The sequence below is a fragment of the Lepidochelys kempii genome, chromosome 1 (genome assembly GCF_965140265.1).
Source record: "Lepidochelys kempii isolate rLepKem1 chromosome 1, rLepKem1.hap2, whole genome shotgun sequence".
NCBI classification, from domain to species: domain Eukaryota; kingdom Metazoa; phylum Chordata; order Testudines; family Cheloniidae; genus Lepidochelys; species Lepidochelys kempii.
The window spans coordinates 21,401,488-21,417,813 of NC_133256.1; the positions used below are offsets into that span (position 1 = coordinate 21,401,488).

At 46.5% G+C, this 16,326-nt stretch overlaps 1 protein-coding gene across 22 annotated transcripts in view; it reads right to left on the reverse strand.

The window, feature by feature from the left end:
• PICALM (phosphatidylinositol binding clathrin assembly protein) overlaps nt 1-3,657 on the reverse strand; it is a 118,761-nt gene extending 115,104 nt beyond the window's left edge. For 15 of the 22 annotated variants that reach the window (XR_012157972.1, XM_073336480.1, XM_073336348.1 and 12 more), the window contains exon 1: nt 3,230-3,656. Coding sequence is in view for 18 of the 22 variants with exons in the window: in XM_073336480.1 (XP_073192581.1) it covers nt 3,230-3,359 (130 nt within the window). In the remaining 4 variants the exon portion in view is untranslated. Of the gene's footprint in view, nt 1-3,229 lie in introns of all 22 variants that reach the window. The other 7 variants (XM_073336381.1, XM_073336390.1, XM_073336399.1 and 4 more) reach the window with 3 other exon arrangements.
• Nucleotides 3,658-16,326: the final 12,669 nt, after the last annotated feature.

The following is a 16,326-nucleotide window of genomic DNA, read 5'->3' on the forward strand; positions in this document are numbered from 1 at the left end:
TTGGAAAAATGCATAATATTTTACAGGTAGATTGAATTCTCAAGTATTTTAGTAGCTTAACACACACCTCAAAACTCTCCCAGAATTTTATTAATATCATTTGGTAGTACATCTTATTGATGATCTCCACCATGGAGTTTTTATAAAATGCAACCTTTAAGATGGGAAGGAGCAGAAAAACAATTTAATGTTGGATAAACATTATCCAATATTTGCAGTATTTGTCATTAAAGTATTGTTACTTTGTGCTCCAAATGTAAAATCTCTAAACAACCTAATTCAAATTAAATCTAAACCTTTACTTATCATACAAATTAACGAGAAACAGTTCTCAGAATCAGAGGCCGGAGATGGAAATGGCCTATTAGGTCATACAGACCTGCAAAAGAATGTGAGGAACCTTTCCTGTGCAGCTTTGCTGGAACAGCACAAGATATTAAGGTTAATGATGGCCCTATTAAAAGTCAGACCATGTTGTAGCTCAAAATTGCATCATTATTGAACAAGCTCAGATTTCTGTTGCCTCATCAACTGAAGATACCTGGCATAAACATAGCAAGTGTTCTACAGATGAAGATGCAGAAACTCAAAAGAACCTGAGAACTGATTCAAGCTAAAGACAACAGCTGCAGAACCAAGTAACACACTGGTGATTTAAACAAGAAAGTCACAGTTCTTGTATGCTGATAAAGGCAAGACTAGATGTTCCTGAAGTCGTCCAGGGAAAGCTAGGAAAAGTGATATAAAGCTACCATCATATAGGAATTCAGAAAGGAAGATGGACGAATAGCTCAAAAAAAAAATCACAATTCTGTCATTATCCAGATTTGCACAATAACCAGCTATCATAATTGGCCTTCAGAAATATCTCAATGAACTATAAACTGGGACTTCAGGTGATCCTGCAACGCAGACCAAAAATATGAAGCTGGTAAAGTACTGTGACATCACCAAAGCAAAAAAGGAAGAGAATCTGTCAGAGAACAAAACAACAAAAAACTAACCAACTTATTTGCTGCTGTATTTCAAGAAGGTTGATCTTATGTTTGAGGCACTGGACTAGGATTCATGAAATAGGTTCTATTCCCAGCTCTTCCACAGACTTCCTGTATGACACTGAGCAAACCACTTAATCTCTGGTTTCAGAGTAGCAGCCGTGTATTCGCAAAAAGAGTACTTGTGGCACCTTAGAGACTAACAAATTTATTTGAGCATAAGCTTTCGTGAGCTACAGCATCCGATGAAGTAGCTCACGAAAGCTTATGCTCAAATAAATTTGTTAGTCTCTAAGGTGCCACAAGTACTCCTGTTCTTTTCACTTAATCTCCGTCTATGACCTTTATCTTTAAAATGGAAAAAAATACTTCCTTTCTCCCCCTCTATTTAAAATGTAAACTGTCCTATACTGAGAATGTCGATGTGTTTGTGCGGTACACAGCAAGCTTTTACTAATTGTATTATTGTACCATCTAGGAACTGAACTGACACACGCATGGTGTGAAAATACAATAAACTGCTTAGTCTATCAACTTCAGTTAATATTACTGCTTTGATAGAAAGATGTCCCTCACAAATGGTCAAATAGTATTGTAAGAATGTGGTGGGAAGGAATAGGAGGATTTATTAGGGACACACTTATCAGTCCAGGTGCATCTTTTGGGGGCCTATGATTTTATGGATTGAGGTGAAGGCAGAGAGCTGAGCTATTCAAAGTCTACATGCTGCACTTCGTCTGCACAGCAAGGTGATTTCAGGAATGGATGCTGATGGTCATAGGTTTTGATGTCAGTATAGGTATATTCGTAGTGCAGAAGTTTCTTCTTGAACTTCATAATCTCATGTCTTAAGAAGGAGCTGGCAACCAGAGGTAGGCTTTTGTTGGGAAATTCAAAACATAAAGCACCTTCTAGCCGAAGATTTGTATGAAAGATGATGCCCCTGTACACAGTACAAAGGACAACGCTCATATGAATCCCAACAACTTCTCCTTTAACAGCAGCTCCTTATGGTGGGAGAGTTGCTCCTGGGGACTCTAGTAAAGCCCTCCACCCTCTCATTTGTATTGGCCTCTGAAAAGTAGTTGAATTCACCTGTTGTATGTGGGGGAGTTTCAGTTACTCAGAGTACACATGCTTCTCATGCCCTCCCTCTCATGTTGTGCCTTGGTCAGGGGGCCCAGCAGAAGCCCAAGGGGAAACCCCTAGTTACTTGCAATCCAGTGGTCCCATGATTCCCTATGTGTAGAAGCTAGATAAGTATTTGAACATTTTGGTTACTTGCAACCCAGGTGTTCTACCATACCCCGAGGATGGGTGGAAAATGTTCAAGATGCCCCTATCAGGCTCCCAGAGGAACCTCTCCTGCCCCCACTCACAGTCCCCTCGGCCCCTAGAGGGGACCTCTCCTATCCCCCACTCACAGACCTCACGGCTTCCGGAATGAACCTCTCCGGTCCCCCCGTTACTCACAGACCCCACGGCTCCCAGGGGTGAACCTCTTGTGCCCCCCGCACCCGTACTCACAGTCCCTACAGCCTCCGGGGGAACCTCTCCCCCCACCCCCGTACTCACAGACCCCCACGGCTCCCGGGGGAACCTCTGCCAGTCCCCCGCACCCCGTTACTCACAACCCACCCCCCCGCTACTCACAGACCCCCAGGTCCCCAGGGGAGCCTCCGCCACACACCCCCCGCTACTCACAGACCCCCAGGTCCCCGGGGGAGCCTCCGCCACACACACCCCGCTACTCACAGACCCCCAGGTCCCCGGGGGAGCCTCCGCCACACACACCCCGCTACTCACAGATCCCAGATCCCCGGGGGAGCCTCCGCCACACACACCCCGGTACTCACAGACCCCCAGTTCCCCGGGGGAGCCTCCGCCACACACACCCCGCTACTCACAGACCCCCAGGTCCCCGGGGGAGCCTCCGCCACACACACCCCGCTACTCACAGACCCCCAGGTCCCCGGGGGAGCCTCCGCCACACACACCCCGCTACTCACAGACCCCCAGGTCCCCGGGGGAGCCTCCGCCACACACACCCCGTTACTCACAACCCCCCCCGCTACTCACAGACCCCCAGGTCCCCGGGGGAGCCTCCGCCACACACACGCCGCTACTCACAGACCCCCCAGGTCCCCGGGGGAGCCTCCGCCACACACACCCCGCTACTCACAGACCCCCCAGGTCCCCGGGGGAGCCTCCGCCACACACACCCCGCTACTCACAGTCCAGGTGCTTCTTCTTGGGCCCCATGACCTCGTGGGTCGTGGCCTTGCAGACGGTCTTGGAGACGGCCGAGCCGGTCACGCTGTGTTGCGCCGCCGTGATGCGGTCGGTGAGGCTCTGGCCGGACATGGTGCCGCGGCGCCGGGCTGGGACGGGACGGGACAGGGGGACCGACCCGCTCGGACACGTCGCTCTGCCCCGCCGCAGGCAGCTGCGCTCGGACACGTCGCTCGGCGCCGCTGCGCTCCGCCCCCGGGGACGGCCCTGTCACCCGGGCAGCGCCCCCGCCTCCTGCCCCCCGCCCCCGCCCTTCGCTGCTTCCGCTCGGCCGGGGTCGGGGGACTCACGCACACTGGGCGCCGCAGGAAAATGGCGGCCGCGCAGCACCTCCCCGGATCGTTCCGGGCCGCCCGAATCACGTGACTAACCCTCCCCTCCCCTCCCCCGGCCCCGCCCCTCACTGGTCACGTAGCTCCCTCTGCTCCTCCTCTCCCCCAGCTCACGTCACGTGACACGCCTCCCTCCTGGCGCAACAAGGGGGAAGCGGGCCCAGGAGGTCACGTGGTGCTGGGCCGCCTTCCCTGTGCCTTCTTAGCGCCGGCTGGGCTGGGTCGCGGGCGGTGCCCTGGTGCCAGCCCTTCTCGTGCTGAGGCTGCTGAGCCTCCCCAATCACCAGCGCTGCCTCGATTGGCTGGGACCTTGGACAGGTCCCTGAGTGTTGCGATACAGCAGTTTGTAAAAGTGGGGTGTCAGCACGATCTAGGGTGACCAGATGTCCCGATTTTATAAAGACAGCCCCGATTTCGGGGACTTTTTCTTATATAGGCTCCTGTTACCCCCCCCCCCCCACCCTTGTCCCGATTTTTCACATTTGCTATCTGGCCACCCTAGCGCGATCCCATGTCCGCCGGTGTGCCCCTGGCAGCTGTGTAAGGCCCTTGCTCCTCTGGTGGGGACTTGCCAGCCCCTTGTCAGAATTCATCCCGCTGGCTCTGTCTGCAGCATTCAGCGCCTCTGATCACAAAATGCCCCTCCCGCCTCCAAGAAGCTACAGGAGGGAATGTAAGTGCCAAACCCACAGGCCCACAAATGTTCTTCTTTCACTTCCAGAACTGCTTCCTGAAGGGTTCTTCCAGACTGGGTCAGTGCCTGCACCTCATCCACGGGAAGTCGCTAGGCTGGGGATTTGATATGTAAAGTGAACACAGAATGAAAGGGAAGCCGCGGGTAAATGATGCTCTCAGCTCTATGTCTCTTTTACAGGATATGTAAAAGTCCTTGGAGATCTGCACCAGGATGAAAGATAGCTGGCTAATGCTGAACCCAAGCAAGACTAAGGCTGTGCAGGTAGATAGAAGGAAACACTTTAAAAGAACTTGCCTCCTCTGCTGTGCCCCCAACAACTTCAAGAGAAACTCTATGACCTCATCCTCCACGAACCACCCCATGGACATTCCACATACTTCCCAAGATACACAAACAGGGGAACCCAGGCAGACCCAACCTATCCGGCCACAGCACTCTTACTGAAGACTGTCAGGACTTGTAGAAACCATCCTCAAACTAGTCACCATATAAAGCACCAGTTTCTTCCAGGACACAACTGACTACCTCCAGAAACTCCACAACATTAACAGCATCAGAACACCATCCCTCAGAACACCATCCCTGCCACCATGGATGTCACCTCCCTATGCATCATCCTTTACAATGACAGAATAACTGCCTGCCTTAAATAGCTAAAAGACAATGGACAATATTCAGATATCCATCCCAAACAAATCGCCAAACTCATCCATTTCATCCTCACCCATAACAATTTTATGCTCAACAACAAACACTTTGTCCAATCCATGGGAACAGCTGGGTTAAGTAGGATAGCTCTCCAATATTCCAGCCTCTTCATAGGACACCTTGAAGAAGAATTTCTGGATAAATGAACCATGAAACCAAAGATATACCTGTGCTACATGAATAATATTTTCATCCTCTGGATAGATGACCTAAACTCTCTCAGATTTCCACCACAACTTCAACAGCCACAACCCATCCATCAAACTCTCCCTAGAATACTCCCACACTAGCATCAACTTCCTGGACATCATGATCGGCTTCAACAATGGAATCCTATTGACATCAAAACCAGGAAACCTATGGATTGCCATGCTTATCTTCACAGATTTAGTAACTACCCAGACACACCAAGAAATCTGTTTTCTACAGCCAGGTTCTCAGACACCACAGAAAATGCTCTGAAGAGAAAGTCCAGGATACACACTGTAACATACTTAAAACCTGATTCACCAAACAAGGACACTCCAAAAGAGAAGTAGTTTGCATCATGGAACTGGCTACCCAATGCCCCAAGAGAACCCACTTCAATACAGGGAAAACAATTCTCTGACCCTACACCCCTAGTTGTCGTCAACCACCCCACACTGGAATCCATGTGGCATATCATTAAACAATTACAACAAATACTCAATGGGGACCACATCCTGAACCCCCTCTTCTGGCCTTCAGACAACCCCCCGAATCTTGCCAAACTCATCATCAGAAGCAAGCTTCCCACAAACCAGGACCCAATAACTCAAAGTGGCAGCAGACCCTGCCATAACAAGACATACAAAACCTGCAGACATATCTCTATTTTTGCAATGATCAGTAAAATCCACAACATACCTTTCAATATGCATGCCTATCATAGCATGTGATGTACCTCATCCAGTGCAATAAATACCCCAATAACAACTGTATAGGTGAAACAAGACAATCACTGTGCTCTCAAATGAACTCATACAGAAAAATAATAAAAGTCAAAACCATCATATCATCTGTGAGTAACATTTTTCACAAAATGATCACACCCTACCTGATCTCTCAGTTCTTGTGTTTAAAGGAAACATGAACAACACCTTCAAAAGACAAGCCTGGGAATTTAAATTCACAACTCTACTAGACACCAAAAATCATGGACTTAATAAAACAGTGGATTTATGGCTCATAGCAACACTTTGTAACCCACTAACCCTCCTTTGTCCTATGAATTAACTGCCTACTTCACCTTGAATGGTCTAGTTATACCGTGTTAACTATTCCACCAGTGTATGTAGCTGTGACACGGAGTCGTTTTCCAGACCTGAAAAAGAGCTCTGTGTAAGCTCAAAAGCTTGTTTCTTTCACCAACAGAAGTTGGTCCAATAAAATATATTACCTCATCCTCCTTGTCTCTGCTGACTTTAAAGTCAGGCCATGTCTACATTGCAAGTTACGTTGGCACATGATTGCTGCAGTTAGTATATCACTTGTGCACGTGCACAGCTGGCTCCTTGTGTTGGCACTGCACATATTCATTATGCATGCTTGTGCTGGTGCACCATGAATGGGTATCCAACTGTGTAACTTGCCACCATTCAGTGCACTCTCTGTTGGGTAGTTTTGGCATTGCATAGTGGGGCAGAAACAGCTCACACAGGGGTTATAGTGAAAACTAATTCAAGGTTGTTGTTGCTGTTCATGGAACAGGGTGGAGTGCTGCTTCTGGCTGAGATACAAGCACTGCCTGGTGAAATTGTATTGTAATGCAGGTTTGGAATTATGAGGAGTGGCCAAAGAACTTTTGGATGTGTAAGGCCACATTCCTGGATCTGTGTGCCGTGCCTGCCTCAGCCATCCAATGCAGGTACACCAAACTGAGAGCAGCACTGACAGTGGAGAAGCAAGTGGCAATCACACTGGAAACTTGCAATGCCGGATTGCTACCGCTCAGTGGGAAGTCATTCTGGAGTGGGAAAATCCACTGTGGGGGCCACTGTCATGCAAGTGTGCAGGGCTCTTAATCATCTCCTGCTATGCACAACCATGACTCTCTGCAATGTGCAGGACATAGTGGATGGCTTTGCAGCTACAGGGTTCTCAAACTGTGGTGGAGCAATAGACAGCATGCACATCCCTATTTTGGCCCCAGAGCATATCAACAGAAAAGGCTACTTTTTCATGATTGTGCAAGAGCTGGTGGACCACCACCACTAATATCAGTGTGGGCTGGTCAGGGAAGATTCATGAAGTGCTCATTTTTAAGAACACAGGACTTTTCAGAAAGCTACAAGCAAGGAACTTTTTTCCCAACCAGCGGATCATCATTGGCAATGTTGAAATACTAATAATGATCCTGGGGGATCCAGCCTACTCCTTAATCCCCTGGCTCATGAACCCGTATGCCGGCTACTTTGACAGCGGCAAGGAAAGATTCAACTACGGTTCAGCAGGTGCAGAAGGACAGTTGAATATGCTTTTTGGTTGACTGAAAGGTTGCTGGTGTTGTTTACTCACCAGATGGGATCTCAGTGCAAAAAATATCCCACGGAGAAAACTTGATGAAGGGTTGGAGGTGGGACGGCTGTGTGCTGAGTTTGAACAGCCAGACACAAGGGCTATCAGATTAGCTCAATGAGGAGTTATATGGGTTAGGGAGGCTTTGAAAGAGCACTATAATAAAAAGCCACAATAATGTGCTATGATGCACGGTGCTCAGCCTGGCGCTGCAGCTTGGGGATCTGTTAGGAATCTTGTGGTGCTTTTTGCATATCTATACATGTATCACTGGCAGTGCTCCTATTACTGTTGGGCTGCTTCCTGTACATTTTATGATGACTACACTGTTTGGCACTGATCTTATGGGTTGTGAGTGTACAAGACCACTGCTTTCACTGCCAGCAGGCATTATATACCATGTGTTGTAATCTAATAAAGGTGAACAACTTTTTAAAACAAAAGAGATCTATTCATTTACAAGAACAGCCAAAAAAAATCTGAAGAACTTAGAAGTAAAATATAGGAACTTCAATAAGTAAACAAGAGGAAGGAACACTGATGTCCATTGTAGCTGTGAGAGCCATGGTTGATGTATGTGAAGCTGTGGTTGTCTCTGCTTTCCCCTGGTGTGGAGTGGTAGGCGTGTAGGTCCTGATGCCTAAGTTCCTGTTAAGCTGTGCAGCCACGCAGCAGGCTATTAAGGGCCATGCAGGCATGCACCGGGGAGAGGTGCTTTGGCCCTGGCTCCACCAGAACTGCCGCAGCTGGGGAGAGATGCTTCTCCCTCTCTGCTGGCCCCATGGGAGCTACCGCAGCCGGGGAGAGGTGCCTCTTCCCCAGCCCCGCCAGAGCTGCTACGGCTGGGGAGAGGTGTTTTTCCCTCTCCTCCGGCCCCACTGGAGCTGTTGCAGCCGGGGAGAGGCACCCCTCCTTCTTCCCCTACCCCACCAGAGCTGCCATGGCAGGGGAAAGGTGCCTCGGCCACTGCCCCAGCCCCGGCCCACCGGAGCTGTTGTGGTGGGGAGAGGTGCTCTCCCTCAGACCTGGGCTGCTGCAAGAGAGGGTTGGGGGAGTCCTCTCTCTATGCTGCAGCCCTGGGGCAGCCTACACCCCAAACCCCCCCATCCCCGGCCTCACCCCAGAGACTGCATGGCCAGCCAGAGCCCTCAACCCCCTGCATCCCAACCATCTACCCCAGCCCTGAGTCCCCTCCCACACTCCGAACCCCTCAGCCCCACCACTGCCACACATCACCTCCATATTGGTGCACATAACAAAATGCATTCCGCACATGGACATAAAAAATTAGAGCCTGAGGCTCTGTGGAATGTTGGGTGGGGCGAGGTAGGGAAGTGCTACACTGCAGTTTTCCACAGACTGCAATTGGAGTCCAGTGCTGGCTTGTTGCCTGTGGAGGTCCACAAGAGTCGTCAGCATCTGAGTTTGGTGACTGAGAAGCCCCATTATGTCCTGGTGCATCTTCCTCTCCTTTTCCTGCCCTTTCTCCTGTCTGTTCTTTCCTTCACCATAAAGTCTGCAGTATTCATCGTCCAGGCCCTCTGTTCAAGGCCTGATGCAGGATCTTGCAGAACATGGCGTCCTGCATCTTCTTTTTTCTCCTCCTTTTCTGAGTCAGTTGTTCTAGTGGCATGGAGGGGGTACCCCTCAAGGCTGCAATGGCCACAGCTACAGATAAAACACACAGAGGTACCATAGTAGGAACGGAAAGAAAAACTTAAGATTCAGAACTCTCCCCTTCCCTTGCACCCCTGCAGTGTTAAAAAAGACATGCTTTTTGACACTTCTGCTTTGGACTGCTTGTGTCCAGTGCCAATTTTAGCTCTAGCCATGGTGAGTATGACACGGGGTGAAGGAAACGAGGAGAGAGTTGCTCGTTTGCATGAAACTATGAGTATAGGGCACTGGCACTGAATAATGGCACCATTTTCTACAGGTGCTGGTGGTTTTAGCTGATATTTCACTCCTGGGGGTAACAAAGGCAGAGACTGCACAGCTGCCGCTGGCATCCCGACGTCGCCCAGGTCCCATGCCACTAGCGTGTTTACTGCAATGGAGCCTGCCAAAGTTATCTCCGACTGGCATGGGAAAGTGTCCTACTGTGGAAGAAGAAATACGGCTGCAGTGTATCTCCATGGAAGTTTCATCAAGATCTCTCAGGAGGCTGCCACGTACATCCCAGTGTACATAAACAAACTGCTCTGCATCCCCCCCAGCCCATATCTAACTCTACTGGGGAATGCAAAGCAGATAGCAAAATCTGCAACATCTGTGTAAATACAGTGAAATTGGAGGGGGAGGGAACCAGGCAAAAATTATATACGGGATCCCAAATTTCTCTTGCCTGGCCTGGGGATAACAGTCATGCGGGGGGGAGCATAGCCCCCTCTATGTGTTGAAGGATGCCTAAGACCCTAACAGGACTGGGCCTCCCACAATGCATTATATGGCACCCAGTACATTCATGAGACAGTAACTTCTCTATGTTTTAAGGCATCCACCATGTGTTATAGGGTGCCCACCATACAGCTGGCACCACATCATCCTCTCTGCCTCCTATGATGCCAAACACATTGACAGTACTCAGCAAATTGTGAAGAAAGATTCACTTTTGTTCATTTTTATAGTAATCATATTCAACTTAACTGTAGCAAGCACCATACCAAAACCCAGGGGGTTTGGCTGAGATTCAGGTTTGTGGGGGAGTTCAAACATTCTTGGAACAGCCTCCATGATCTTAGGACTTCTGGAGTGCAGCCATGAAAGTGATACAGGTCCCATCCAAACATGCAGTAATGAAAACAGTTCTTGAGATCCACCATTATTGGGATTAAGTTACAGTGGTAAATATACTATTCCCCCCAATTTTTAATAAAAAATGCATAGGAAGTCAGCCTTGTTTGTTTTTGTTGCTGTTGTTTGTTTAAATTACAGAGAAAAAATGCCAGAAGGAGGAGGTTATGGGTGCAAGCTGAAAGGAAACCTCAGCCCTTCAACTTCCCAGCGTAGCCAGGTATGGGCTCTACATGTGCCTGTGATAACATTATAATAAATCCATGGCCTCTTTTGTCACTTACGCTGCACCTCATGGTGTCTCCGAACGTTGTGATGAAAGCAGGGCTAGGATTCAGTTCCCATTTCTCTAATAGCACAAACCCTTATATCTTGCTAACAGAAACTTTTTGTTAACAGTATTCGCAGCCTAGGGCCAGTGACACTCAGGCTATGGCCGTACTACAGAACTTACTGATGCAGCTGCCCCACAGTAGCGCTGCTCGTGCAGCTGTTCGAAGCTGACAGGAGAGAGCTCTCCTCCCATTGACTTCACTACTCCAGCCCCGGCAAGCAGTGGTAGCTATGTCAGTGGGAGAAGCTCTCCTGCCGACAGGGCACTGTCCACATTGGCGCTTTGGTCGGTGTAACTTAACGTTGCTCAGGGGGGTGGCTTATTCACACCCGTGAGATACATAACTGACCCCAACTTAATTGGTTTTGTGTACATAGCCTTAGTTGAACAGTTCCAATTGTGCCAGTAAAGGGACATAAGCACTACTCAGTTTCTTACAGTATAATAATTTTAAAGACATTTTCAAAGCATTTTGCAAAGAAAGATTTATTTTCTGTGGATTTCTATGAGGCATTTAGAATAATATTCAACATTGACTACAAAAAGCACTAGCTGTAATTTGCATTGCTATAACAACTTCCATCCAAAAATTTTACACATTAATTAAATTAAGCCTTGATACCCCTGTGAGGTTGGCAAGTGTTATTACCCTACGGTACTGATACAAAATTGGTAAGATACAAAAAGTCTAAGGTCAAGTGACACTTGTTAGTAGCACAGTTGAGAAGAGAGTAGATCAGGGGCATTGCTCTAACCACTGGTGTATGCTGCTTTTGCCATTGCCAAATGGATTACAGATGTCCTTTTTACAGGTGGGGAGTCAGATTTAGGGCTGCTGGAATGGCACAAAAGAGCAACAACACACTACAGAATCAGATTCATTTTCTCTCATTGTTAGCTCTCTCCTTTATAGTTGTTTGCACCCACATCATACCTACCACTCAGGCCCATAAACTGGACATCAACTCCTCCCACTCTTCCTTCCCTTACACCAGTCCCTGGCCACATCCTGTTTATCCTCCTCTTCTCTGGTTTTCTCTAGACTACTCACATTAGCCCCCTGGAATCTGTACAAAATGCTCCAGCCAAAATTCTCTCACATCCTTGTTCTGACCACATCCTCTAGCTGCCTCCTCATTGCCCTGTGCATCGAGTTCAAACTCCCTGCCCTTGCATTCAAGGGATTATGCCACTCAGCCCCAACCGATATCTGACCCCATCTCCTTTCAGTTCCCTCCATTCAGAGTCCCACTGCCCTTCTTGGGGCTGTGTGGATTCAGACTAGGTACAGCCCTAGATCAACTTTTACCAGCTGGCCTCTTTTTATTTAGACCTAGATCACTAAAAGTATTTAGGCTTCTAATTTAGGAAACTAAATACCTGTGGAAATGCAGGCCCTAGACCATGACCTAGGAGAGCAGTCCTTCCCTGTTATGAGGGAAGAGGCAGATTACATACTGCTCTCTTTTACAGTGCTTATTCTGGTTGCTGGGGAAGAGGGGAGCCTTGCCCCACCCTAAAGGCTCCTGGTTCCAAGCCCTTAAACAGCCAATAGTCTGTGTTTTCTCCAAACATTAGCTATTCCCTGTAACCACTTCCTCTTTCCTAACACCTGCCTCTGCTTCCCCGTCAGTCTTCATCTGCTCCACAAGTTTAGAAACCTTAAAGGGTCATGCCATCAAACAGGGGTTGACTGACCCCCTAGTCTCTACTACCCTTAAAGGGTACACTTGTTACACCCATCCAGTTGCTAAAAGAAAAAGTCCATGTAACCCTACCCAACCCCAGTGATAAGTGCCCTGATTAACACCCCCGAGGTAGCTACAAATTCCTCAAGACCATCTCCAAAGGCAAAGCAACTCTCCCATTCCCAACTAAAGAAACTGTCTCCAACCCTTCCCCTGCTCCTCAAGTAGTGCCCACTCTCAGCTGCCAGTGCTCTTTTCCCCATCATACCAGGCTGGCCGTGTTCGTGGGACTTGGCAAGAGATCGAACTTGATAAGGATCCTTCTTCTGAGCACTTCACAGAGGGCCACACTTAACTAATTTCACTCCCATACCAGCTCACAAGGACTAAGGCATCAGAGAGAGCCCAGGAGGGACTGCATTCCTTTCAAGATCATTTAACTTGGAAATATCCCCTATCATTTTCTTCAATCACCTTTGACCCAAGAGCAAGGGTAACAAATTTGAGCCCCAAAGGAATACTTTTAAAGAAAGTTATAATCAACTGGAAGTAGAGGGTTAGAATAGAATAGCCACTTCAACCTATTGCCAAGCTACAATTAGTAGTTACACATATACACAGAGTACAGAATTTCATAGCATTTAGGCTCATGCTATCATATTCTATCAGTGGCTGGCAAAGCTTTACACCTACATGAATTCTGATGTAGAGATAAAAAATGTTGATGCTTACATTGCTAACTACACCAGGGGAATAACTACATTTGGGCACAGTCCTGTAAGCACGTAAATGAATAGTCCCACTGACTTCAATGGGACTACCCACTTAACAGAAAAGCTACATGTAAACGTTTTTTTCAGGAGCAGGCCTATAATCAGTACAACAAGGGTGTATCCTGCTTCACTTACTCATATCACTAGTTCCATGTATGCCAATGAGCAAAATTCAGACCTGGTGTAAGTAGGTGCCACTCCTTTGACTTCATTTTACACAAGGTCTGAATATAGCTAATGGGATGACTCCTGTGAATAAGGCTCTCAGGGACTAGCTGTGTATTTCTACGTGGCAGTAATTTGTGTGTGCAAACCTATGTGTGCAATACAGCCACTCTATTTTTGTAGTGTGCAAACCCAGAGGCTAATTCGATTGTGTATAAGGTTTCATGAAACCTAAAATTAATAGATTTGTTTTAATACATTCCAATGTACCTGAACACAAAAATGAAAGTGACTTGATATTTGCCATTGGGTGAAATAACGGACGTACAAAATGGCAAGGGATTGTATAATTAAATTAGTTCAGTTTTAATGATCTGAGATGTTATTAGTAACACAGGAGCAAGGAGCAAGCTCAGTTCTCTAAGCACCCTGTGTTCTCTGCTTCTGTCTCTGAGCCCTGGCCCTACGAGCATTTATGCTCACGAGTAGTTCCATCACATTCAATTGGATTAATGATGTGCTTAAATGTATTCACTTGCCTCAGTGTTCCTAGAATTGGGGCCATAGTTTGTAAGCTCTTTGCGTCACAGACTATCTTTATTTCATGTTTTGTACAGGTCAACACTTAACTATTATTATTCATTAAAAATGAAAAACACCCTGCTTTTTTTAATGGGAAAGCCAGACAAGTGACGGGGCTTATCACTGTAGGAATGAAGGAGCATGATCCATAGGAATGGGATACAGCTGCTGAATTGCATTGAGATGTCATCAAGTTAGATACTAATCCAGCATATATTGTATCCATTTTTAACTGTCTCTTAGCTACCTGCTTAATAATGCCTTTGTTCATTGCAACAGAAGTCTGAATGCAGAACGAGTTTACTATTGGACCTGTACTATTGAGCTTGGTCTGCAACATCATTTTATTAGCCCCCATAGCCCATAAAACAGCAAAAGATAATAGGCATTTTTGTCCTGTTATCTGAGTTGTACTTGTTCATATTACATAATCCAGTTGCAGGGAAAGGAGAAGATAAGTCACTTGTGCAACAGTTTGTTGACCTCAAAGTTCAGATGCTCAAAAGGACATCTCAGTAAGAACAGCTGTAAGGAAAAGAATGAAATCGGCAGGTGAAGCCACATATCTGGTATTTTGCAAGTACATATTTTGTCATGTGCACTCTATTTTCAGAGCCCAAATCCCAGTCCTGTTGAATCAATGGGAAAATGCCCATTGAGAACAAACTGAGAAGGATTTGTCTCAGTTGACAGCATGCAGAGCAGTACTGATGGAGTGTCTATAGAAAAGGGTGCTCTGGATGTGGAATAAACACTAAAAGTTCAGCATCTTGACTCTCTTAACACTGTATCTCCAACTTAACAAAAGCAACGTACTTTGCCCTCATTGCCCCCTTTTAGCTACCTTATATTTTTAAAATCCTAAATACCTTAAAGTCTGACTGCAAACACGTTTAATGCTAGTAAACTTTGCTGAGTGGTTTACTTTAGCATATCTAAAAATTGGTTAAACAAAAAAAATTCACTTTAAAGCAGAGATTTGACAGCAATTTTGCCCATCAAGTTTAATAAAAGCTCAGCACTGTTATTCTCCCTCTTTCCCCGTCCCCGACCAGTGACATTATGATAACTGAGATTCTGTCAGAATGTACATTCTTAGGCCTTGATTCTGCAGTTGGATCTGCATGGATAGACCCTTGCACTCACATGGAATCCCTTAGCATTATGGCGTGGGGGGAGGGGAGTGGGGGAGAAAGAAATAACTTTATATATAATTAAATAGTAGTTCACCAAAATAGATCTATTTGTTAAGAATTCATCTGTAATGTTTTAAAATAGAATAAAAATAGAGCTGCTGTTTTCTTTACTATAATTAGCAGAGTTTAAAGATAGCCAAATCAGCAGGAGATATCCAATTTGTCCTGATTGTGTGGGAAATGAAAAAAATGAAATACTTGGCACATACAAGAAATGTGGTAACCAAAAATCCTGTTGAAATATTAAATTAAATATTTACTGGGGAATAGTCTGTACTTTCTAACAAACTGGAAGAACAGACCCATAAAATTGTGGACTACAGAAAAAAATTAAACCAGCGAAGTTTAATGATCAACAATCCTCTATAGACTTGAAAGATGACGACAATATTACATAAATCAGTCAAGTCCTTGGGCCTTTTTGGATACATTTACTCTCAATGAGTAGCACTTTAGCATACAAATAGTCCCACTGGCTTCAGAATCTAGTCTCTTTACACAATTTGAGTTGCAAACTGTTTAAATTAGGAACAGCATTTTCAATAGTGGCCACCAATTTTTGAATGGCTCTGTTTCTGGGGTGTCCAGCTAGCGAGTCATGTAGCATTGCAATGAGAACTGAGGTTGTGGGATACATTATTACTGTTAGTTAAGTAAATTATCAAATTAATTTTTTTTAGCAAGGCTGTTGTTGTTTAGCCTATTTGTAGTTACTGTCTGTGAGACAATCAGCAGTACATGCAGCACTGCATAGTATCCTGGAGGATGTGTGGCAGCTTTGCATTTTCTGCTAAGTGTAACCCTTTAGAGCAAATGGAAGGCAGAGGTATCAGAAGTGCTCAGCCCTTGCCGCTCCCATGGATTTATGCTGGAATTGGGCGTGCCCATGTTTTATCATCAGGTCCCTGTTGCCTCAAGTCGGGCATCCAACAATGGAGCAAGCAGACTCAGTGGTCTTTTTCAAAAATCCCATTGGAAAGACTTTATTTGGTGGCCCACAAGAAATCAGGTGGTAATTTCAATCCAGATCAGTCCTTAGGGGACAGGTGTCTGCATTAGAAAATACACCACTGCATTTGGCAGTAGTTTGTAGCCTTAGGCTCACGTCCTCTATCAAAGGAAAAACTGATTCTTCAGGAGCCAGTGCAGGACATTTCACCCCAGGGGACATTCACCTTTGGGGACGGGCACTGCTGCCTTTCTTTGGGAGTTCCATTGAGGAAAAGCAGCATG